The sequence below is a fragment of the Lissotriton vulgaris genome, chromosome 1_1, assembly GCF_964263255.1.
Source record: "Lissotriton vulgaris chromosome 1_1, aLisVul1.2, whole genome shotgun sequence".
NCBI lineage: Eukaryota > Metazoa > Chordata > Amphibia > Caudata > Salamandridae > Lissotriton > Lissotriton vulgaris.
In genome coordinates, this window is record NC_141685.1 from 627,546,223 (window position 1) to 627,572,668 (window position 26,446).

At 43.6% G+C, this 26,446-nt stretch overlaps 1 protein-coding gene across 1 annotated transcript in view; it reads right to left on the reverse strand.

The window, feature by feature from the left end:
• The window catches only part of ADGRL4 (adhesion G protein-coupled receptor L4), a 658,778-nt gene that overhangs the window by 176,046 nt on the left and 456,286 nt on the right, over positions 1-26,446 (reverse strand). Inside the window, exons 12-13 of the mRNA XM_086954235.1 lie at positions 5,835-6,055; positions 2,095-2,161 (exon numbers count right to left, since the gene is read on the reverse strand). Of these exons, the coding sequence (XP_086810361.1) occupies positions 2,095-2,161; positions 5,835-6,055 (288 nt within the window). The remainder of the gene's footprint in view (positions 1-2,094; positions 2,162-5,834; positions 6,056-26,446) is intronic.

Here is a 26,446-nt window from a genome sequence, read left to right on the forward strand (position 1 = left end):
GTGTCTAAATCACTACACTGTTCCTGCTTTGTGCAAGAAACATCATGAACTGTGCATGCTGAATATGATAGTTCATTGTGCAATCTGGAAAATCTCCAGATTTTTGCATGCAATAAAATGAATTTTTTTCATTTAAAATGTGAATATTGTGTCACCGAGTAATTTCGGGAAACTGAGGCACACAGATTGCAACAAATTTGATTCATCTTGCAAAATTCCTCCAAGGAACAGCAAAAAGATTTTTTTTTATTTATGATGCATTTTGCATTGTTCTTGCACCACACAAAGTGGTGCAAGAGCGACGCAAACCTTAAGACGGATTTTTGAAGCCACGCAAAACCACTTTGCATGGCTCTGAGTGGCTCCAAAAATCCGGAGTAATGCAATGCAGCGCAAATTGCTATGTTGCGATGCTTAGCCCTTGGAAGGTATTCCATGGGCGATACATGGGTGTTCTCACACGGCTCCCATGGATATTGAGGCATTCCCAGATTTACAAGAACCTGTGAACCTGTGGATGCACCAACCTCTTACACCATTCCTGGAGAGGTGTAAAAAAGGAGAAATATATCAGCACACATAGAAAAAAGAATATGCCTTCCAGAATGGTTTTTCTTTAGGAAGCTGTCTCTTCCAGCACAAAACAATCCTGCATGCAATGTAGGCAGCCTTGCAGCATAAGGTGAGGGTGCCTGCATTGCTGCTAGGCTGCCAAAAGGGCACAAGTGCAAGGGGAAGGACAGGAATGCATCAAAATTCCTAAAATTCAGCGCATTCTGACCTTTCCCTGTCACGCAGTGCAATGCAGCAATGTGACTTGCAGCGCTGCACTGCGTAACGTTCCTATAAATGAGGGCCTTTGTTTTCCAGAATCGATGAAATGAACATGCTGGGAGAGGGGTCCTAATGGGCCATACCTATGAGGCAGGCTTGAGCTGCCCTCCCATTATTGTAGGATGTGCTGCACCGCTTTATGTGAGTAGAGCACTTTAACTCGGTTTCAACATCAGAGATACATTTCCAACTGCACTTAAGAGGTCAGGGTGGGTCAGTGACATGAATCATATATGTATCTTCTGAAAACTTTAAAAAAAAGTCTGTGTGAAGCAGAAATTGATCTGTGATGACATCAGTCCAGAGCACTTTACAGTTCTCTCTGTTTTTGATGCCTCCTGTTGTGTCCTGATTACTGCCATTTGTCCAGAAAATCTGAAGGGCAATTGAAGATACAATGGCTGCACGAAACTCGCCGTTTTTAGAAAATGGGTTAGTTGTGGAGAGAAAAGCGTTTTTTTCTAAAGAGCATCCGACAACATATAGAGCTGCATTTGGAGTTAAAAAAAAATCTTGGAAGGGATTTAAAAAGGCCCCTATTCCCCTGAAACAGGGCCATCCGTACACAAATGTCTGCCCTCGCGAAATAGTGGGTTTTTGTTTCTGATGGAGCAATTTAGTTTAAAATAGCTGCGAAGATGACAGGGTATGTAGTGTGGAACAAAACATATAGATGACAGTTTAATCTTCAAAAATGTCTGATCACAGAAAAAAAGATTAAGGCAAACGCAACGTTTGAAAGAGCAGATTATCATCTGTTGACATTCTCTCTGTATGCACCTCCTGCTGCGGTGTTTTGAGAGGCGGGCATGTCGAGATGCTTTTTCTTGTAATCCATAAATGCTGCACCACCCTCTGTCTCCCAGGAGAGAGACATGAAAAGATAGAACCATGAACGCACTCCGAATTACTACCGTTTGGGCCTAATTATATCCATATTGGGATCCATGTAGCATGTAGAGTGAGGGTCTCTAATTAAATGACTGTGGAGATTCAATTTAGCTCAAATTCTGACACATCCATCCAAGAAGCAGCTTTTACAATTGTTCTTCTCAGTTTTGATGGAAATGCGTTTAGTCGAAATAAAAAGTCACCAGTGCTGCTACTGTGGAAGACTGGTTGTGGCATGTAGGGTGGTTATTGTCTCAGGGGACGACCAGTGTTATTGTGGTAATAGGCTCGTATGTTACCAGAGAGACAAACACTTTCAACATCCAAATTCTCAACATGTTTACATACATTCATAATACCGAAACTTACCAGAATTATTAAACAGGCTGGTCCTATGAAACTCCATATAAAATTGTTCTCTGTGCTCAGCCAACATCTGGAAAATAAATATCATACCATAGTTCTTATTAGAAATATCTGCTCGTATTGTTTGCTGCAAGCAAGAAGTTACAGGTTCCTTTGATACATAAAACTAAAGGCCATGCAGTGCCTTCGTGGGCTGCTAGCCACACCAGCATGCCTGGTGAAGTCACAGGGAAATATGTAGAACCTTCAGGTTCCAGTACTTGGACTAAACCACTGAAACCGAAAGCCCCTGTTTACATGAGCCTGCTAAATCAGGACTTTTCAAAGGGAGACCTCTTCTTCTCAACTTCAAAAGGTGATTAATGGGTGCTGGACATTTCACAATCATACATGTGGGATAAAATACATTTTGTTTGTTTCTTTGGTGTCTTTCAAGGTTCGAATTCAGATGGGAAACAAGTTTGCCTATCGTGCTATTGGATGGTCATATGTGAGTGATTCTTCACAACAACAAAAAACATCATAGGAAAAAAACAAAATAGCCATGGTGCTATAGCAACATTCAAAACGTGATGTGGGGAGGGTCACCTGCCCACCAAAAATGTGCGCCCAATATATCTTGAAAATCTCAGGTTTCTTCACAAAGTTCAATTTTATTCAGTTCAACATTTGTAATCCAATCAAAGAACTTAATTCAGTTCAAAGTGAGGTAGTGTGGCTGACTGGTTAGAGGCGGCAGACCCGAGAGCAGATGACGGCCCGGGACCAGGGTTCGATTCCCGGCGCGGCAGGTTTCTGGACCAGGGTCAGAGGACTCGTTAATTCTCTCGCCTCGGTGCCCACTCTGATCAGCGATCACACTTGGCAACTCTGGGCATTAGCTTGCCTCATCCTCACTAACGGCCCCACCAGACCGCCGGGGATGCCTGGTCTCACCCTGGAGATACCCATTAAGGGACCATCTCTCAGGGAAGCCAGGAAGGGTTTCGCAGCGGTCGAAGCGCCTTGGGACCCTCCGGGTAAGTAGTGCGCTATATAAATGCCTATACATTTACATTTACAACGTTGAAATTCAACGTCATATGCAGGCATAATCATCATCTTATGGTGCAGTGGTCAATGCTGTTCACGTTTTGATACTTAAAGGCACGGCCAGACGACGTGCGACAAATGAAGCACCAAACTCAAACAGATTTAACTATTTGGAATAACTGAAGAGTAATGCGAGTGCACAGGGATAACACTTATTTGTCGCTATAGCAACATTACCATGAACATATTAAGCGGAGGGATATCACTTTGGCCAGTGCTTGTATGAAATACATTTTTTTAATGTAGCTATCGTTACCACCAGTTTGCCGTCTCTTAGCAAATGAAAGGTTTTTTGCCTTGTTTTCCTATTCATACTCTATTTACCAATCTTGGAGGGATGGAAGGCAGAATAGTTGTTGTTGGGATTTCCACTTGTTAGCTGTTGGCATTGACACATCAATAGTAAGAATGCCACTCGCTAAAGCATCATGCTGGTGTATGTAGCAAAGGTAACTTTTCTACACTGTCACCCAGATCTTTTTTTACCTTTTTTGGGTGCTATTTTTGGCATTAGGACGTTGTTCCTTTGACACTGTGAACCAGTGTGACAGAGTGTGTACTCTGGCCTTCAAATGGTATTGGTAAAATTGGTTTCACACAACAGGTCTAATTAACTGTCCAGTGAGACCATTATTGTTGACATAAAGAATGCACGTACATTGTGGACTGTAAATGTCATATGTGTGCTGGGGTGTATATTTACACTACCCACATATGACAAAAATATATTTGCCAGGGGCACCAACGTGCTCTGTGTGCGCAGAAATACATGACAAGAAAAAATGTCTTTGTCATGTAGAAAAACACCTATTTTTACATGTACGTGATTCACTCCTATTGTGTGCGTGGAATGTCCAAAGAAAAATGTGGCAAAATATAGAAATAGGGCAAGCTATATATTGGGGGTTAGTGTGCTCTTGCAGTGAAATACAACCTAAACGCTGTTTCATTGTTTAGGATTTGCTAGACTTTTCCCTAAATAACTCTTTATGTGATTAACATATGTATTTCCTATCTTCTCCTGGGAAATGCTAGACTAAAGCTTCAAAGTTCTTTCCTTCTAAATCTTCGAATTATGATTCAATAGTGAATTAAGATGTTTGATAACTTGAGGGGAAAAGCACCTTTAGAAAAAAACATTTTAGGCTGCCTGCGCTAAAACGCCTACCACTCCCCTAACCTGCACAGCTGGCATACTTCCCTGGCTGAGAGAAGTAATGCCCCAGGTTCACAAGACAATGTCCTGCCTCTGCCTCAGAAAGTACACGGAACTGTTAACTGCTGAACAATTAGCACAGATTAGCTGTCTGGGAGGAGACAGGCACAGTTTGCAGAAAAAAGGACCGCCATAGCACTATTTGTTTTGACTTGGAGATTCCAGCTAGGGCTTTTTCTATTCAATACCAGAACCAGGCTCCAGTTACAGTAGGGGAACGAACCAGTTTTGACCATGTCAAATGAGAGCAGATCCTATTTAAATAGGGGTTGACTAAGGAATTGAAGACAGACCTGCCTGGTGGCAGATGGATACATGCATCTTGAAACAGGAGCTCCTGGGTAATTTACAGAGAGACAAATAGAAAGTCCTCAAAAGGAGCAGGGAAAATTGCAACAAAATAGCTAGAGTTAAATGGCAGAATTTCTCGAATCACTGGCTAGTGAACAAGATAAATCGGTCACCCCAATCACTAACTTCGTTAGAGCATACTTGGACCTAGGAAGTTCCCCCTAAAGAAAAATACCCCGCTGGAAGAATACTCATGACTCCAAATAAAATAAGAGGATTTCGTCATTAACTCAATGATTTAAGAACTTCTGAATCCTGGGGACACCCAAGGACTGGAAAACCCCTCAAAGATTAAAGTGATTGAACTCCTGTTTGCCTGCTTCTGCTTCTGGGGTGCAACACACAGAAGACTCCTGACTGCAAGATTGTCCAACTGATCACAGAGGATTGGATACTGCAGGAATCCTGTTTGGTGAGATACCTGGTGCCTGCTAGTATGCCCTGGGAAGCTAGGTGCTGCAGGACTGACCATGAAGAACTGTTCCAGTATCGAGTAAAAGGTGGAATTTAGTCAATTCAGACCTAGTCTTAGTCAGTGGAGGGCGGGGACAAGGGGCTGAGGTTTGCCCAGGAAGGTCACATCTAAGGTAGGCAAGAAAACCATGTCAGTCCTGCTCAGAATGTTTTGGACCATATTGAAAAGTGGTTCAATAGGACCTCACAGTGAGAGTATCAGGCATGAGTCTCAGGTAAGAGTCTATAATGCATAATGTAATTAGAGAATACCATCTTCTGAAGAAAACTGTTTTAAGCATTGATATGTTGAATCAGATGCATTATACTGGCCAAGTTGTATCTCTGTCAATCTACTGGCTTTAGACAGGTGTTCTTATAGTCATTAAATATATCTGTAAACAATTTTAGATTACTGAGAATAAGAACACATTTTTGTACTTTATATCTTTGTTTGTATAATTCCATCAAAGAGGGATCACCCACAGCTAAGTTTAAAAGTGATAAGGTAATTCTTTAATAAAATCTGTAATCCTCAATCATTTGCCCTTTTGGCCTGATTACGTAAATTGATGCTTATGTGACAGAATGTCAAATTTACTAAGATAAAATAACTGCACCATTAACTTACATGTTATCAGCGCCATAATATCTATATCCCAAAATTGCTGATATTCCAACGACAACAGCAGGACTGCAATAGCCAAATATATAAAAGTTTTTGTGTAGGAATCCTTTGTTGTATATAACCCCAACAACGATAAGGTAGAGATGTATTCCTTCGATGCACATCCACGCAAATGCCGCTAGGAAGAAATAATGCAGCAAACCAGCAATAATTGAGCAGAGGAGCTGTGAAGTCAAGAAGAGAGAAAGTGAGTACATGTTTACAATTTGCAATCCGTTATGCATAGATGATGACAACTTGTTTTAATAGCAACTTAAAAGAATTGATAATTTTCCATTTGAAAAATTAAACTACTACTATCTTTGTGAGGGTATCTTTCCTTTAAAATGCCTAACGCATAAAATTGATGTGTTGGTCATCCGTTTTACATATTTAAATTATTTATATTTAATTTAAGCTGATTCTATAAGACATCCAGACATTATTGGTATGTATTTTTGCAAAGCCATATTTACGTATTTGTGTCCTTTACAAATCGGTTGAAATAATAGGAAACGAGTGAGAATTTGGATTTTCATGGGGCGTCATTTAATCTTTGATTTTACTACATAGATTGAAGTGCAGAATGCCAGGAAGGTAACATCTATGTGATTTAAAGGATTCCAAGTGCAGAGCACCACATGGTCCAATCTTTAATATTCAAACTGACTGCCAATTTTAAATAAATGTAAACGTAAATATACACATACAGCAAATGTTGGAAGGCAAACTAGATAACAACATTACACCATTTACTGATGTGTTACATACTGATTTCGCAACAGTGGCACGAACAATTGAATAATTCACTTTCCAGTATCCTGCGTGAAAATTAAATGTGCAGGCAGATATTGGGCTTTAAAAGGGATATCGCCACCAGAACATCACTTTTAGCGACATTCTTATGGCAATAATCTCTTCTCCTTATTTACAAAGTGGTGTTAAGCCACTTAATAAGGCTTCATGCCGCCTTAAAAATTAGGGGGCATATTATCAAGCCTGTGCGCTAAAATTATCGCCGCTTTATCGGCCGTTTTCGGCCGATAAAGTGGCGATAATGTTAGCGCACAGGCTTGATAATATGCCCCTAGGTTCCTTTCCACCCTTCACATAGCGTGAAAGAGGCGTGCAATGGGTGGTGCAGTGGGCGTTCTGCTGCAACACCCATTGTTTTCTTCCACTGCCCCATATTTACAAGGCTGAGGCAGCGTCAAAAACTAAGATCAGGGAATACCTGGTCTTAGACTGGTAATATGAGAGATCACAAATCTCTCCTTGTTTTTTGCTCTTTACATGTGTGCTGTGTGCTGCAGCACACATAGAAAGGGCAGATCCCCTTTCAAGATTGTTTACGTGCAGGAAGGTGCCCCTTCTTACACTTTAACAATCGCCCCTACAGCCCAGGCACTGGCTATATTAGCGCCAGTGCTAAAGGAAACACAGGGGTGCACCATATTTTTGTAAATACGGTGCACCTCAGCGTTTTAAAAATGTCGAAGCGCAGTGTTACCAATTTTGGCGTAACAGCGAGTTCTGACATTTATTGTATACATCCCCAATTGTGTTCAAAGGTCATACCAGATATTGGCAAAATACAGGATTGCACAGAAAATATCACCTATAAGAATATTTTTGCTTGAACCAGTCCACTTGGCAAAATTTCCTTTTGTATCACATACATCGGAAATGGGTTTGATATTAGGTGAGGAGCTAGCATATGTCTATTTTGCAATATTAATCACCCTTTTATAGCTTCTTTGAATGAACGGAGTTCAAAAGCAAGAAGCAAGAGAATAATCTTCATTCTACTGAATCTCACATTAAGGGAAATGTGGATATACATCTTTATCAAATGTGCACCGCATACTGAGTTGTGATACCCTCCTTCTTATTACTTTTCATTGAATAAAGCAGTATCAAATTTAGTTAAACATGCAATCAGGTCCACATTTAGGCTAATGCTCGCCAATCCAGATGCTCACTGTTAGAAATGGGGGTCGCTATTTGGCATTGGTATGCACCCTGTCCACGTAGGGACCCTTCCTTCTAGTTGGAATAAGGGGATCACACACCTAAGATTACCCCCTGCTCATCCCCTTGGTAGCTAGCCAAGTCAGAGGCAATGTGTAAAGTATTTGTACATAACACACAGTAATACAGTGAAAATACTACAAAGGGACACCATACCAGTTTCGAAACAGAAAGTATCTTTATCTAAACCAAACAAGACCAAAATGACGAACATCCAACATGTACAACTCAAAATATGACTTCAAGGTTTCAAGCAATTCGGTCCATGGATGCAGTGATTTTAAACAAAATACCTCAGATGGGTCAAAATCCACAAGGCCAAACAGCCGCAGAGGAAGGAAGTGCCTGAAAACACAGCGCTGCTTTGGTTCCTGAGTGCACTGGGAGGCGGTGCATCAGTTTTGCTGTAAGTGTTGCATTGAAGCTGGACTGTAGGGAGAAGCGATGTGTCGAAATCCAAGACAGTTCCGGTGTACGGGTGAAGTGTTGGAAAAACTTAGCACACAGGTGCAATGTGTGGAAATCCGCATGTGCTGGAGGTTGATGCAGCAGCTGCAAACAGGCGCTGCATCAATTTTGTTAGTCTCAGTCCTACGATGTGTTGATTCTTTCAGCCGCACAGCAGGACCTGCATCAGAGTAAGTGTGGGGGTCTCGGACTTCATAGACTTAGTGTGCTGAACTTGGGCTGCAGCAGTTTCTTTGGTCACTGACAGGCTGTGCGCCAATTTCTATGGCTGCCCGGCGGCGGTTTGGGGGAAATTTCTCTAGCATGGCAATGCTGCATTAAAAAAAACAGGCACTGGAAGGGCGATGCATCAATTTTGATGGTTCCAAGCAGGTATTTGTGGCAGGAGCAACCTCCAATGTCCTAGACCTGGGTTTAGTCCCACAAGGCCGGTCATAACTCCCTTTAGAGGAGCTCAGGGATGCTGCAGATAAAGTCTTTGATGGCCCTGAGGCTTCCAACAGGAGGCAAGCACACACAATCTCTTGGAGAAACTTCACAAGCAGGACACAATGCAAAGTCCAGTACTTTTCGTCTCCAAAGCAGAAGCAGCACCTGCAGGCCAACTCAGCGAAGCAACACACAGCAAAGGGGCAGAACTCCTCCTCATATCTCTTCAGCTCTTCCCCTTGACAGAGGTTCCTCTCGGTCAGGAAGTTTTCTAAAAGTCTGGGATTTTAGGTCAAATAATTATACCCTTTTGGCCTTTGAAGTAGGCATACTTCAAAGGATTGCCTTTGTAATGCACAAGTTCTTTTCCATCTTGATCTTGACTCCAGACACACTTCAGGGGGGTGAAGACTGCATTGTGAGAGGCCAAGCAAATCCCTATTTAGGTATCAATGACAACTTCTCACACCACTCCTGCTCAGAAAGGCCCATCAGCCTGGTGATAGGCCATCAGGATATGCAGGGCACATCTCAACTCCATTTATGTGACTGTCTAGAGTGAATGCACAACAGGCCCTTGTCAGTCTAAGTCAGATGTTGATTTCACTGGCAAGCAGAAGCACTTAATGGTTAAACAAGAAAATGCCCACTTTCTAAAAGCAGCATTTTCAAGAGCAACATTTAAAAACCACCTTTACAAAAATATGTATTTTAAAACTCTGAGCTCAGAGGGCCCAAACTCCAAATGTCTAGCTGTTCTCAATTGAAAGTTACACTTGCAATATGTTAAAAAGCACCTCCAATGATAGCCTATAGGAGAACTAGTCCTTGCAATAGTGATAAACAAAACTGGCAGTATTTCACTATCAGGCCATGTAAAAGACATCAGTACATGACCTATTTTTCACATACACTGCATCCTAGGGGCACCTTGGGCCTACAAAGGGTGCCTTACTTGTAGCAAGAGGGAAGGTCACTGCAATGGCAGGTCTCATACAGGTCTATAGGGCTATTCATGTGGGTAGTACAACTATTGCAGCAGGCCCACTAGTAGCATTTGATTTACGGGCCTGGACACACATAGTGCACTTTGCTTGGGACTTACCATTACATCGAATATGCCAATCATGGATAACTAATCAGAATTACAGTTTACGCAGGGAGCACATGCACTTTAGACCTGATCAGCAGTGATAAAGTGCCCAGAGTCCTAAACAATATGTGGGGTGCCTAACTAAGGCTCCATGAGCTTTTCATGGGAGGGGAACTTGTAGTCACATATTCGTCAAACCTGCACCCTCACTTTGATAATACATGCCTACCCGTGGCTCCGATGATAAGATCATAGGGCCTTAGTTAGGCACCTAACATATTGTTTAAAAGATATATACCGACAAGGTATTGTATTTATAAATACCATTATGCACATTCCACCTTGATATTCATCAGAAGGAGACCAAATAGTTTTTTTAGGAGTGGTCAAAGGGATCAAACACTTTGGTCCTAAAGAAAAGCCCTAGGGGAAGCCTTAAAACATGCAGACCAGAGAGAAGATCACCCATTATAGTATATTTTTCTCCTCTCCCCTTCTAATAATACCAGCCGCAGGAATTATTAAAGTGTAGGTTCCATGTAGCCAGGTTTTTTTTAACTTACAGTATTTCCTTGACCCTTCCACTCTCACAGAAGTACATAGTAATCACTTCAAAAAAGTGGTCCCATGTCTTCGTTGGTTGTAGCATGCCCCTTACCGCAGAGGGCTGGAAGAACCCGATGATGAAGCATGCCACCAAGGGACCTTTTGGTGGGTGAGGGTTATTTTAGGAAAACCCGTCGTTTTCCTTGACTGAAACTAAACAGCTGCTTGACGTATGGTCATTTTGTGAAGTTCTGGTGGACTTTATTTGCTTCTCTCACTTCTCTCAGACATCATGAAGCATGACAAGTTGTACAGTATGCCAATTTGAAGGCCCACTCACTTTAAAGTGAGTTAAACTCATACAATTGATATTACAGAAAACATCTCTTTTGGGATAAACTTCAAGAGAAATTCCTGTCACCACGACAACAGTAAAATAAATGGGCCGGTAAATGCTATCAAATGGCAAAACATTGGAATACACTGATCCATCAGACGGAGGACTCTTTCAAGACATATTGGAAACAACAGACAACATAATGGTTCACGTGGAGAATCACATGGAGAACAACTTGTTCACCTGCAACCAGATGCTGATGCCAACAGTACAGGGCAGGGAGAGTGGTCCATTTTAATACATACCATTACATCTAGTAGTCCACTAGAAAGACTTATTGGTCAAATCGATTGGGTAGACTTCAGTTCTGTGAAGTCTCACCCTTGGAAAGAAGGTGTTCTGTAGCTCCCTCACTAGAGGTCTTCTATTACCATAACCCCCAGATGCAATACCCAAAGTTGTAGCAGCAAGATAATGGACTCTGTTTGGGTGGTATTTGTCCCAAAGATCAGTAGTAGAATATTCTTGGTTTGGATTTGTTGCTCGTTCGTACCATAGGATACCACGTTTTTATAGCACATAACCTTTGGCAAATCAGGCGCGCCTGTCGATTTACCACTATTAATTGGAAGTTTCTTCCACAGATATGAAATTCCATCAATGTACAAACATCTTGCATTTCGCATCAGGGTCCTGCAATTTATATTGACTGGATCATATCACCCTGTGAGAAAGTCGTGCTTTTTGCCCTGATCAGTCCCATTTTTTGTGCTCTGGGCTCTGCTTACCAGGCCTAGGGCCAGTGCTCTGAATATAAGGATATGCACATTAGGTGTAATTATAATTGATACTGACAGCCTAATTGTAAGTTCCAAGTATATAATAGGGCATGTAGGGTTAGAAGCCCAGTAGACCTAATGCACTTAAGTGTGCACTACCGTGGTGCCAGCTGAAATTTGAAAGGCAGCAAGGCCTTTCAGGCTGCTTTAACTTAAATGTACATGCAAATTCGACTTTAGATTTAAAGGTACTTCCAAAGTCTCACACTACCTTATTGTACATATAAGGGACCCCTAAGGGCTCACCTAGGTTTTGAAGGGGTAGGGTACCTTGTAACTATAAAAGATTTAGAAAAAATGCTTTAGAAGCCCTGGTGAGGGAAAAAACTGCCAATTCCGTTTCCCCATTATAGTGAATAGCTCTATAGGATAACATTGAGATGTTTTATTTTTAAGTATAAATATTGACAGGAGCCTTCTAAAAATAACCTTTATAGTATCTAATTAATAGTTAAGATATATCAAACAACTTGCCACTGTTAGATGTATAAAAACTACTACAGAAAATAAGTTATTATACTTTTTTTCTATGAACCAAAATCAGCTTTACAGCAGCCCTCTCCTGATTGACCACCTTTTCCCAGGCTGAGCCAGAGCTGCTTGATGAGGTGTGACGTGTACTGTCAGAGTAGGCAGTGGATTTCATGTGTGCTTGGTACTTTAGTTGCAGAAGACAAAAGGCAGGAAGAGGGAGGGGGAGACAAACTGATCTTCAAAGGCAGAATTGCAGTTTGGAACTTGCACAGTGTGTCCACCCACATCCTGCACCCCTCAGCCACACCCAAATCTCAGTAATGTGATTAGTCAGGGAGTAGGAAGGGGTTTGTTGATGAAACTGAGCCACACCAGTGAATTGGCTAAGCCATATCTAAGCCCAAAGGAGAGACTTTCTCCATGTTGTATTTTGAGAGAACAGTGCTTTCTGAGACAAGAATATGCAACACTTTAGAGGAATTAGTTATATACCTTGGCGGCACTCTGCATCCCATTGGTGAGGGGTGCCCCCCTGCTTCACACACAGAGACTGTGAATTAATCTGGGTGAGCTGCATATCTCCTCAGATCTGCTACCTGAAACTACAAGGAGAAGGAGGACTGCCCTGCTGGAATCTTGATCTGCACCCAAAGGACTGAACTCTGAAGGACTGTACCTGCTGCACAATCTGGTACTGCAGCGCTAAGTACCTTGCCTTGCTTCAAGAAGGATTAAGGAGTAAACTCCCTGTAAGCTACAGGTTAACAGAGACCACCTGCATCATTTCCTCCATCCTGGAGTGGGGCCAGTGGACTTTTAAGTATTTGGCCAGGTGCATTGTGGAAATTGTAGTCAAGACATCCCAAGGACCATCTAGGAGATTTCAGACTCTTGGATATGTGTTTTGGACACTTTGAATCCTCAAGGAGACCTTCTGGTAGAAGATACAGAAGTTTGGTGACGTTTGGGAGTTCGCCAGTAGGTAGTTATAGTTAGGCCCCAGTTTCCATAGGTAGAGTGTTTTCTGTTTTGCCAACAACTTTGGCACCCTTCAACAAATCTTCACAAACCTTTTAAAGGTCTTACAATGCTCAATTCAGCTGCAGTCTTGAAAGTTTCCTTGTGATCTATCAGGGGGGGGGGGGGAGGGGGCAAGAAAAAGAGGGGGCCCAAAACACATCTCCTATGTTAATTCCCATAGGGATTTTGAACAAGACTACAGCCCAAACAGCTGGATGGAAATACACACATTTTGATAGAAAGCTACCTTTGGTCTAGAAAATCACTTTTTGTGTTTTGTCATACATCTATACAGTATTTTCAGAAATATTACCTGAAATCCAAATGTGTATATCTAGGGGCGGGATCCTCAGCGGATCCATCTGCAGTGGATACATGGCTCCATGCGCCACAGCAAGGCCCTGTTTCGCTGGCAGCAACCTGAGAGAAAAGTTGCGGCTGCCATTTTATGTGTCCAAAAATGCTCCATTGGATTGAAAAGTTGTTTGTATATTCAATGACAGGTTAGGTGAGACCTTTCCTGGCCCCTTATGTGTGTTTAAGAAGAGGGCTAAACATGTGTACTGCTGCCCTCGTTTAAGTTCACAAGAGATTTGCGGATCTAGCGTGACTCTTAAAGATACATACTTTTATACTCAATCTTACACCTATAAAGACAATCTCACACCCACACGTACAACCATACACACAGTGTCTCACCCATTCACATACTGATAAAGACCCTCTCACACCCTCACTTATACACATACAGACTATTCCCACCCACAAACATACCCATAAAGACCTTTCAAACCCACTCACATACACATATAGACACTCTCTCACCCACCAGTATGCCCACACACTCTCATACCTACTCACATACCCATAAAAACACTCTAACACCCACACTTACAATCATACAGACACACATATGCCCACTCTTACACCCATACACTCACTCTCACATTCCCTCACATACCTATCCAGACATTCTAACATCCATACAGACACTATCACATCTATGTTTACACCCATAAAGACACTATCACACCCATTCTTACACCCATATAGACACTCTTACATCTACTCACATACTTACTCTCACATCTACTCACATACAGGCACTCTCACACCCACTCACATATGTATGCGGACACTCTCTTACCCGCACTTACATACCCATACAGAGACTCGTATAACCATTGCCACACCTATACAGACACCCTCACACCCAGACCCACTAATAGAACCATACAAACATCCATTCACAGTCCTATACAACTACTCACACAGACTTATACACCCACATAAACTCTCATACTCTCACTGAAACAGAAAGTAGGCAACCTACGCAACTACTAACACACCCACTTACAAAGTTATAAAGTTACTCTTAGGCAATAGAATATAAAAAAACTTGGGAATTCACTGAAAAAAACTAAGGTTTCAGGGACGTCATAGTTAGGAAATAAAATTTAAAAAACCTCAGAAATTCCTTGTAAAAAACCAAAGGTTACAGAGACAGATTTAACTCATACAAAACGATAGAAATTCAGCAGTTATAGTTACCTGAGCTAACTATAGCTTATGCCCTTGTAATGCACTGCTTGTGACCTCACGTATTACATCACTCATCACATGGTCAGTGACATCACTGGTGACATCACTGAAGGCAACTTCCTCACGTGGAATGTGCATGCGCGCGCGCCTGTGCATACGAAATACCTAGAAGAAGACGCGATGGAGTCGGAGGGAAGTCCGGGTACACCGCCGATAAGGTAAGGTTATTTAAATTGTTATTTAAAATATTTTGTAAATTGTTAATACTGCGGGTGGGAGGCGGGTGGCGCTTAATGGAGCTATGTGGAGAGTGCGGAGGTTGGTTCCATCTCCATGCCTCTCCGTGTAGACCCCTTATGCAATTTTCACCCATCCTTAGTATTTAGTTAAGTAAGTTGGTGTGTGAGTGGCTGTATAGGTGAGTGAGCAAATGTGGGAGTGCTTGTATGAATGTGTGAATGGGTATGTAAGTCATTGTATGGGTGTGGGTGTGGGTGTGTGAGTGCTTGTATGAGTGAGTGAGTGACTGTGTTGAGAGCCTGGATGGGTGAGTGAGTTGGTGTGTGAGTGCCTATATAGGTGAATAAGTGGGTATGTGAGCAGCTTTATGGGTATCTGTGGCTGTGTGAAGGGCTGTACAAGAGAGTGAATGGTTTTATAGCTGTATGGGTGAGTGAGTGGGTTGTTTGAGAGGCTCTATGAATGAGTGGGTGAGTGGTTGTGCGGGTACTTACATTGGTCTGTGAATGGTTGTGAGGGTGTGTTAGTCGGTGTATGTATGAGACGTGGTATAGGGGTGTATGTGAATGATGTCATCATTGATGTCATTAATGATGTCAATTGAGATGTCATGAGTGAGTTCATCAGTGATGTCACTGACCATGTCATGAGTGATGTAATATGTGAGGTTGTTAATATTAATAAATGCAATGTCAATTTACACCACAATATATAAGCACACATAACAATTTCAATACTAGTAAAAAACAATGTCAATGCATTCTCTGACAAATGTACGCATTATAATGAGAATGTCAGTAAATATGATATCAATGACCGCAATGTTTTATGTATACGCAATAACCAGCTTGTATTATTGCTGTCAAATTCACCTGAGATGACCTCCCAAGCATAAGGATTGATAGGTAACAAGTGGGGTTACACTTAGCCTGAAGATAAACGGGAAAACATGGAAAACCCTGATCGATCCCATAGACAGTTACACCACAAGCAGGTCCGAGGAGATGGCCCCAATAAAACATGTTTGGCCATAGGCATCTGTTCTCAAAATACCACAAAGTCACATGACACATGTAGCTAGGAACACTCAGCCAATCAGGACAAAACACACACCCCACACGTAGAGATCACTCACTCCCTAAGCTGGACATTTGGACACATACACACTGTTCACCACTAACTCTCCCGGGGATAAGAGTCACCTGTGAACCCCTTATCAGATGGTTGTCATCAGGGATGTCACTGACCATGTCATGAGTGATGTAATATGTGACATCATCAGCAGTGTATTGAGGGGGGCAAATTATATTTAGTTGAACTAACTATAACAGAGGAATTTCTCTGGATTTGTACAAGTGAAATGTTCAACTACATATAACTTACCCTAAAACCTGTGGTTTTTCAGTGAATTTCTATGGTTTTTAAATGCTAATTTCTAACTATAACGTGCCTGAAACCTCTGGTTTCTTCAGTGAATTTAAAGGTTTTTTAAATGCTCATTTCTAACTATAACGTGCCCGAAACTTATGTTTTTTTCAGTGAATTTCAAAAGTTTTTCAAATGCTAGTTTCTAGCTATGCCTACAGAGGTAGGACATGTGAAGAAAGTAGAAAAAAGCACAGAAAGAAGCAAAAGAAATGCAGAAAGAAGCAACAGAAGTCCACAAAGATGAATAAAAGTGCAGGAAGAAGCAAGGCATGTGCAGAAAGAACCAACAGAGGAGCAGAAAGAGGCCTTGTTCCAAAATCATCCTGTGCCCACAACTTTTTAAGACGGGTACTGGTGGTAACTGACTGACTAACCAGGCCTAGAGACAGGGCTATGCTAAAAGACACTTAGAATACAGTGAAAACACCTACATACACTAGGGAACACTATGCCTTGGAGTACCCCTATGAATAGCATGACCTCGCCTGTTAGGCCCTAGTGCATAATAGGGCAGGGGGATTAAAACGACCTCTTAAAACACGCTACGGCTCGCGATTGCACAGTGGTGAAGGTAGGGGGGCCTGAGGTGACATGTGTGCAAACACCACCTGTGTCCATTTTAAGTTGGGAGATTAAGTCCCCTTGAATACTGACGGTCCCCAGGGTCCAACTAGCCAACCAGGTATTTCCAGTAAGCGCCACAGAGCTGCGTTGCAGAGAGCTGTAAAAAGGGGCATGGCCTGGCCCACCTCTCTCCACAGCAGCTCAGTGGCGCTTACTGGAGGTACCTGGTGGGGTTGTTGGCACGCATGGACCCTTGGGATTGAAGAGGAATTAATTCTCCAGCTTAAAACGCACCACATGGCATGGTTGCACACAAGTCACCTCAGGCCCTGCCCCCTCCCTTAACCACTGTGCAAACGCACCCGGTGGTGCATTTAAGTTGGAGGAGTAAGTCCCCTTGAATCCTTAGGGTTCCTGGGGTCCAATTAGCCCACCAGGTACCTCCAGTAAGCGCCATAGAGCTGCGTTGCAAAGAGGTGTAAAAAGGGGCATGACACAGACCAACTCACTGCAACGCAGCGCAGTGGCGCTTACTGGAAGCACCTGGTGGGCTAGTTGGCCTCCCTGGGCCCTCAGGATTGAAGGGAATTAATTCCCCAACTTTAAACGTGCCACAGGGTGTGTTTACACTTGTCACCTCAGGCCCCTTAACCACTGTGCAAACTCGCCCTGTGGCACGTTTTAAGTTGGAAGATTAGGTTGAGAGTCCACTCCCACAGCACACATTTAGAACTGTGCTTCACCATAAATTATCAACTACCTTATATCAGGGGTGTCCTCTATTTATAAGCAGTGGGCCATTATTTAGGTTAGTGACATTTCCTTCCATTCCACGAGTTTAACAATTTCTCCTCTCTTCTGACCATTGAAGCATTTGGCTTGGTTCCTCTTGAACTAAACTTTCCGCTCTCAGATTCCTTGGGCAGGAGAGTTTGTGGAATTCCATTAACTATCACAGAATGAGAGTTCCTGCGTAATGAACTCTTCTGATATATATGAGACTGACACTTTCAGATTTCCATTGCAAAGAAGTGCCAAAATATATGCAGTCAGTTCCTGTTCTTTCCCCCATTTAGCCCTTATTCCTCCATTTGGTCATTATTTCTTCTCTAGCTCTCAAGTGTGACTGTGCAATCTGCTGTTCTGTCTTGGCATGTTTGGGGAAGATCTGGGGGACTGCAAGCCCAAAAAATTGGTTTTGTGACCCCTGGGGAGAGTAATTGTAAAGATCTCGATAATGGTGCATCACCTCTCCAGTAGTAAATCAGGTTTGGGCATGGTCAGAAGACATGCAAAAGAGTCTCTTGTTCCCCCCAAAAACACATCTCGCAAGAACTCATATTTCCCAGCATCCAGCTTCTGTATAACACAAGAGGTTTTGCAACAGTGAAACATGAGATTTGCTGATTAACTAAATGCTGCGCTCCTTTGAAAACGATCTGCAACGACCTTCTCTTCTTCTGATGATAGAAAGAATACTATATTTTCAGCCATTTTAACCAGAGGCAAATTGGGTTCCCTTAATATCATGAGATCTCACACTCCCAAAGAGGGTCAGCGGTGAGATGGAAGTTACGTTTTCAGTGCGGCATCACAAATGTGAGGTCTTGGAATCATTGTATTTTGTTATCTTCAAAAGAAAAGTCGACCTTGCACCTGGCCAAATTTGTTATACGAACATTCTTCACATAATAGTGCACTCACAAAAATGCAAATGGGTTACAGCTCCATTAGCCACAAGGGCATGAGTAGGTGGGTATGATCCAGCCAACATAGGGTCTAGTTTGGACATTGTATATACTGAATAAGAGGTCATGACTGTTACATTCTATGTCCCCCTCTGCATCCCTCGGGGTAACTTTGATAAGGATGTTATTTTCAATGAGAAATTTTCAGGATCTTATGGCTTTTGTTGCGCTTAATGGTTTGTTCCAAAAAGTTGCCATCAATTGCCCTGCCTGTTCTTGTTCCATTGAGTGGTCATACAGATTGTATTCAACTTTTTCCACTTGATTCTTGTTAGAAATTGGGTTTATGGTTGGCAGAGTTATGCACTCTATCCAAACAGGAATCACATTCCTGGTCAGTATAAGTCACAACACACCCTAAATTATCCTGTGCTCACTTTCTGGTGGCTTGGCACAGAGCAGGCAGGCTTAACTGATGAGGCAAAGACTTCAAGCAGTAATATAGTGAAAACATCACAAAATGACTCCACACCAACTTAGAAGAATAGAGAATAATTGTATACATAAAAATCATCAAAATGACAAAAATCCAACAAATAGAAGTCAAAATATGAATTTTCAAAGAATATAACATGAAATAGCACTTAGAAGCAACAAGCACTTAAATGGGATATCTGGTTGAGCCGGACCGGGGCAAAATAAAAAATTCAGACTGACTGTAATGGATCTGGGACTGGCCACAGTGACCCACTTAGGCCCACTGAACAAAAGTACCTCAATCAAGGTTTGCCTAAGTTTTCAAAGAAGATGCAAGGTGAAGTTGAAGCGATGCATCAGTATCGAGCGATGCAGTGGGCAAGATGCATCAAGATTCTCCATGCAATGGCGGAGATGCGTCAGGTTACGAGTGTGATGAACTGGTTCCGAATGTGATGCGTGGCTACTGCTCCCACAGCAGAGGATGAGCAAATTCCGAAGGTGATGCACTGGTTTCGAGTGTGATGCACTGGGTCCATTCTACTTTTCGAAGGTGATGCACCAGTTTCGACCCATGCAAAGATGAAGATGTGCCATTTCTGATGAAGATGCATGGGTAGGTTTGAGAAAGCATCTTAGGCCTTACTTCCAAGGGTCCAGGTCTGGGGTGGCTAAACTTGACAGAGCAGACACACAGCTTGCAGAGACAAAAAAAGGGTAGTTGGATGGCTTTTGCATCCATAAGCCTACAATCAGAAGGCAAGTCAGCAAGCCCTTGGAGTCCCTTTAGGTTCAAGTGATGTAGGTCCAGTCCATCTCATCCAGACAAGAAAACAGCAGCTAGTAGAGTAGATCAGCAAGTCAAGAGCACAGCAAGGCAAGAGTACAGCAAATTAGCTGTCCAGCAGAGTGGCTGTCCTTCCATCAGCATAGCAGTTCTTCTTCCTGGTAGAGTGTCCACAGGTCCAGAAGTGTACAAAAGTCATGGTGTCGGAGGTCCAGTACTTTTAATAGTTATGCCTTTGATGTGGGGGAAGACTACTTCAAAGAAAGCTTTGAAGTGCACGGAGCGGTACAAAAGTGGGGTGGTGATGGACGGAGCATCTGAATTAATCAAACACTCACACCCAGTCAAAAGATCTGGGTTTAATCCATCACCGTTCTTTAGCCCACTCTGCCACCCCAGTTCAGACATGGCTATATGCAAATCAGTCTGACCCTCGCCTCATGGGAACAGTCCAGCCCGAACTGCCAAGCCATGTCTTCCCTGGACTGGAAACAAGCTTCTGAGGACCGGTTTCTGGCATTCCAGCCATCTTCAGCCCGGCTTGCTTAAATCCAGTGGCAAAGTGAGCCACCCCAGTTCAGCCATGTCTGAACTGGGGTGGCAGAGTGGGCTAAAGAACGGTGATGGATTAAACCCAGATCTTTTGACTGGGTGTGAGTGTTTGATTGATTCAGATGCTCCGTCCATCACCACCCCCTTTTGTACTGCTTTTGGCCGCCATAAGTGTGGCAGGGTATGCTCAGATGTGAGTTCCTTGCTCACTTTGCCACTGGATTCAAGCAAGCCGGGCTGAAGACGGCTGGAATGCCAGAAACCGGTCTTCAGAAGCTTGTTTCCGGTCCAGGGAAAACATGGCTTGGCAGTTCAGGCTGGACTGTTCCCATGAGACACAGGGTCAGACTGATTTGCAAATAGCCATGTCTGAACTGGGGTGGCAGATTGGGCTAAAGAACGGTGATGGATTGGGTTTGGAATGAGAAGGATGTCTTTAATTACCAGAGGCTTTATAATCCCCTTACAACGGCACTATTAAGTCATGTGATGCCAGGTGGTGGGTGATGCAATAGGTGTCGTTATTTGTTCCTTTTTTTATTATTACGGTCAGACCTACTCTTGTTTGACAGGTCCATGTGGCATCCTCATTTTCCTGCTCTGTCCTGGAGTCTTGCCAGCCACTGTGTCAGTCAGGTCTACTGAGTAGCTAAGCACTCCTTCCTCAGCAGTGATTATCTGGGGTTGCTGCTCACCACCCCTTTGCTCTATAATACACCATTGGATAAGGTCTGTTGGGAAACTTACTCCATGTAGGCTCTACTTGAACTGCTAATCCTGCTATCAATGTGGTGTCTTGATCTCCTTCTACCAAGTTCTATATAGGCATCCAGCATCTTCTGCTTGGGAGGGCACCACCGATATCCTACCCTCAAACCACTAGAATCAGTCATCCAGTGTCAAGGATATTCAAAATCTGTCACAACAGCGTGGGCTCAAAATGGTGTCTGTGAGACCTGAAATCTTTGGTGTGATATTCTCCCACACTTATTACCTTTTTGCTGAACTTGTTTTAGTTGGAATTTTGTCCCCTTTACCTAGTGCTAAAGTGCTTGTGCTTGCTCCGTTAAATATGTTAACATTGGCCTACACATATTTGCCACATTTAATTTACTTATAAGTTCTTGTAAATGGTACTATATGTAGCCAGTGCCTGTAAATTAAGTGCTACTATTGGGCTGCAACACTCATTGTGCCACCCACCAGTTTTAAACAGCCACTGCAACATTTTGCCAGGCTTAAACCTCCCTTTTTTACTTATAAATCACCACTAAAGTAGGCTCTAAGGCTCAAAGGGAATGCTCATGGTATTTAAAAAGTAGCACTTTTGTGTTTGAGTCATCCAAGTCTTGAATGTGGAAAACTTCTAAAGACATGTTGCACTGTTATAATGCTATCTTCCATAGATGAACACCTGGTTACCTTATTACAGTTTATACGTGAACATGTCAATATGGGAATTACAATTTAAAATCCACTTTAATGGTCAAGTTAGATTTTAAGTTACTATTCTGAAATTGTCACTTTTAGCAAGTTGGCATGTTTCCTCCTAAATCAAATGCGCTTTCTACCAGTGTCCAGGGTCACATGCCTGCGAATTGCTCTTGTGTAGTGTGTTGTGTATTCCTTCAAAACATGCAGACAAAAGGTCCTTGGGTGTGGGTCAGAGTGTGTAGAATATCCTAGGGGTTTGTACTCAGCCCTTCATGAGCTTTATATGGTAAACTCAGGGCTATGCCCACCACTTCCTGACTTTTAAGGGTGGCCTGCATTGCGACTGACAAATACAGCATACACTTATTCCTGCCTGCCCTTTATTACAATAGACAGTTTGTAACTAAAACCAATGAATGGAGAGGGTTAGACAAAGGGGGCCTCCCCCATTCATAGTCTGGTTGTAGGTATAGGAATAGTGCTTTTCAGAGCATCTCATCAAAACACTCCTGCATCTACAATGGATTTAGGCCCAGATCTCTGTACTGGGGTGAATGTATGACATTGTTCTGCATTTTGTCCATCACCTGTGGTTTTTGCATTTGTCACCCCGAGTGATATGGGTATGCTCAGACGTGAGTCCCATCCACTCCACACCTTGGATTCAAACAAGCCGGGCTGAAGACGGCTGGAATGCCAGAAACCGGTCCTCGGAAGCTTGTTTCCGGTCCAGGGAGGGCATGGCTTGGCGGTTCGGGCTGGACTGTTCCCATGAGGCACAGGGTCAGACTGATTTGCATATAGCAATGTCTGAACTGGGGTGGTGTGGAGTGCAAAAAAACCAATGGATTTAGGCCCAGATCTCTGTACTGGGGTGAATGTATGACATTGTTCTGCATTCTGTCCATCACCTGTGGTTTTTGCATTTGTCACCCCGAGTGGGATGGGTATGCTCAGACGTGAGTCCCATGCACTCCACACCACTGGATTCAAGCAAGCCAGGCTGAAGACGACTGGAATGCCAGAAACCGGTCCTCGGAAGCTTGTTTCTGGTCCAGGGAAGGCATGGCTTGGCGGTTCGGGCTGGACTGTTCCCATGAGGCACGGGGTCAGATTGATTTGCATATAGCCATGTCTGAACTGGGGTGGTGTGGAGTGCAAAAGAAATGATGGATTTAGGCCCAGATCTCTGTACTGGGGTGAATGTATGACATTGTTCTGCATTCTGTCCATCACTTGTGGTTTTTGCATTTGTCACCCCGAGTGGGATGGGTATGCTCAGACGTGAGTCCCATGCACTCCACACCACTGGATTCAAGCAAGCCAGGCTGAAGACGGCTGGAATGCCAGAAACTGGTCCTCGGAAGCTTGTTTCCGGTCCAGGGTAGGCATGGCTTGGCGGTTCGGGCTGGACTGTTCCCATGAGGCTTAGGGTCAGACTGATTTGCATATAGCCATGTCTGAACTGGGGTGGTGTGGAGTGCAAAAAAACGATGGATTTAGGCCCAGATCTCTGTACTGGGGTGAATGTATGACATTGTTCTGGATTCTGTCCATCACCTGTGGTTTTTGCATTTGTCACCCGAGTGTGATGGTATGCTCAGACGTGAGTCCCATGCACTCCACACCACTGGATTCAAGCAAGCCGGGCTGAAGACGGCTGGAATGTCAGAAACCGGTCCTTGGAAACTTGTTTCCGGTCCAGGGAAGGCATGGCTTGGCGGTTCGGGCTGGACTGTTCCCATGAGGCACGGGTTCAGATTGATTTGCATATAGCCATGTCTGAACTGGGGTGGTGTGGAGTGCAAAAGAAATGATGGATTTAGGCCCAGATCTCTGTACTGGGGTGAATGTATGATATTGTTCTGCATTCTGTCCATCACCTCTGGTTTTTGCATTTGTCACCCCGAGTGGGATCGGTATGCTCAGACGTGAGTCCCATGCAATCCACACTACTGGATTCAAGCAAGCCGGGCTGAAGACGGCTGGAATGCCAGAAATCGGTCCTCGCAAGCTTGTTTCCGGTCCAGGGAAGGCATGGCTTGGCGGTTCGGGCTGGACTGTTCCCATGAGGCATGGGGTCAGATTGATTTGCATATAGCCATGTCTGAACTGGGGTGGTGTGGAGTGCAAAAGATGATGGATTTAGGCCCAGATCTCTGTACTGGGGTGAATGTATGACATTGTTCTGCATACTGTCCATCACCTGTGGTTTTTGCATTTGTCACCCCGAGTGGGATGGGTATGCTCAGACGTGAGTCCCATGCACTCCACACCACCGGATTCAAGCAAGCCGGGCTGAAGACGGCTGGAATGCCAGAAACCGGTCCTCGGAAGCTTGTTTCCGGTCCAGGGAAGGCATGGCTTGGCGGTTCGGGCTGGACTGTTCCCATGAGGCACAGGGTCAGACTGATTTGCATACAGCCATGTCTGAACTGGGGTGGTGTGGAGTGCAAAAAAACGATGGATTTAGCCCCATATCTCTGTACTGGGGTGAATGTATGACATTGTTCTGCATTCTGTCCATCGCCTGTGTTTTTTGCATTTGTCACTCCTGCATCTGTTAAAGATTCGGAAGAAGTACTGCATGATATCTGAAGAAGAAAAGTTGAACCTGCATGCCTTGAACACAGGCTCCCTAGAGGTCATTGCAAGTCCCAACTAGTCTTCCTTCTGTTTGTGTTACACGGACACAACATGTTTCCAAAGACCTCCCTGCATATGCCCAGCTGACCAACATAAATGAATCTATTTGGACCTGCCTGAGCCCTGCTGCTTGCCTCTGATGAGGTGAATACTGATTATCAAGAGGTGCCTCAAGGTCCTGGATCCTTGACTGGCATCACAGTGTGCTCCTAAACTCCAGGTGAAAATCCAGATGTTATGGAGTCTTCATGACTGCAAACAGCCTGCTTGTGGTGAACAACCATCCGCAAAGTCCATAGACATAATTCTCTTGCCGGTACTGCTCCTTGTGTCAGCCATGACAGTGCACGTCAGCAGCAACAGTCCACGTTGACTGCCTACACAAATCACCAAAGACGACCATCTCTTCATGCTACAACAGCTCCTGACCACAATGACCAACCTGTTCCTCACTCTGACAATGATATCCTTGTGGCACCCAGCTACACAGTACTCCACCTGCAGTTCCTCACGTGGACTTTGACTTGAGGAGGTAAACTCTTCAGCTTGATGAATCTTTTTTCTTTATCTGATCCAAGCTTCGTTGCGGTGAGCCTGAACTTGTGACTTTGTACCGGTCTAGCATGATCTGATAACCCTAAGTACAGCTTTGTGCTTTTTGATGCTATTTTCACTAGAATTTTTGAAAACTACAGACCCAGGCAAATCCAGGAGGGGGTGACTTGTCTGGATTTTTTACTGGGTTCTGTTACCCAGAAACCTCAAACATTGTTATGAAAAACAATTTTTTCCCAACATTTCTCTGATGGAAAGTTCTGGAATCTGCATGGGTCCACCAACTTCCACTCACCCCGTATTTTCTAAAGTCTTCCAATAAAAATGATACCTCACTCCTGTGGGTGGGCCAAGTGCCCGTGGCAGGGAAGGGCAAAAAATATATTGTGGAGACATCAAAATGACCTATCACAAAACAACCTGGTTCTGCAAGGGGGGTCACCTGGGTTTTTTGGCCCCGGGCTCGGCGGCCATTTTGGGGAACCTACCAAACCCACACATTCCTGAAAACTAGACACCTGGGGGAGCCATGAGACAAATGGCTTGCATGGACCCACCAATGTTTTCCTACCCAAAATCCCCTGCAAACCTCAAGTTTAGCTGCAAAAATCAAATTTTTCTCACATTTCTGTGTTGGAAAGTTGTATGATCACTGGGCTGACACAAATTTCCTACCACTCTGCATTCCCCAAGGTCTCCCGATAAAAATGGTACCTCACTTGCGTGGGTGGACCAAGTACCCACGACAAGAAAGGGCCCAAAACCTATTGAGATATCAAAATGACCTATCACAAAACTACCTGGTTCTGCAAGGGTGATCACTTGGGTTTTTGTCCCTGGGCTTGGTGGCCATCTAGGGAAACCTATCAAACCAACACATTTCTGAAACTAGATACCCGGGGAAGTCCAGGAAGGTATGGCTTTTATGAACACACCAATGTTTTCCTACCCATTAATCCCCTGCAAACCTCAAGTTTAGCTTACAAAATCAAATATTTCTGAGATTTTTGTGTGAGAAAGTTGTGTGATCACTGGGCTGAATGACCTATCACAAAATAACCTAGTTTTGCAAGGGCGGTCACCTGGTTTTTGGCGCTGGGATCAGTTGCCATGTAGGGGAACTTACCAAGTGCACACATTTCTGAAAACTAGACACCTGGGGAAGTCCACGGAGGGATGACTTGCGTGGACAAACCAAGGTTTTCAGAATTCCCTACAAACCTCAAATTTAGCTGAAAAAAATCAAATTTTTGTTGGCAGCGAGGGCATTAGCATGCCCATTCTCTGCAGCCCCAACCCCTACGTATAAATAAAACAACATGATCCCTGGCTCCATGGGAGGCAGATTGGGGACTAATTCTCCCATCTGCCTCCCATGAGGAGGCAGAAAGGCTGTGGCAAATTTTTTAAGGGGGTGGAGGCATTG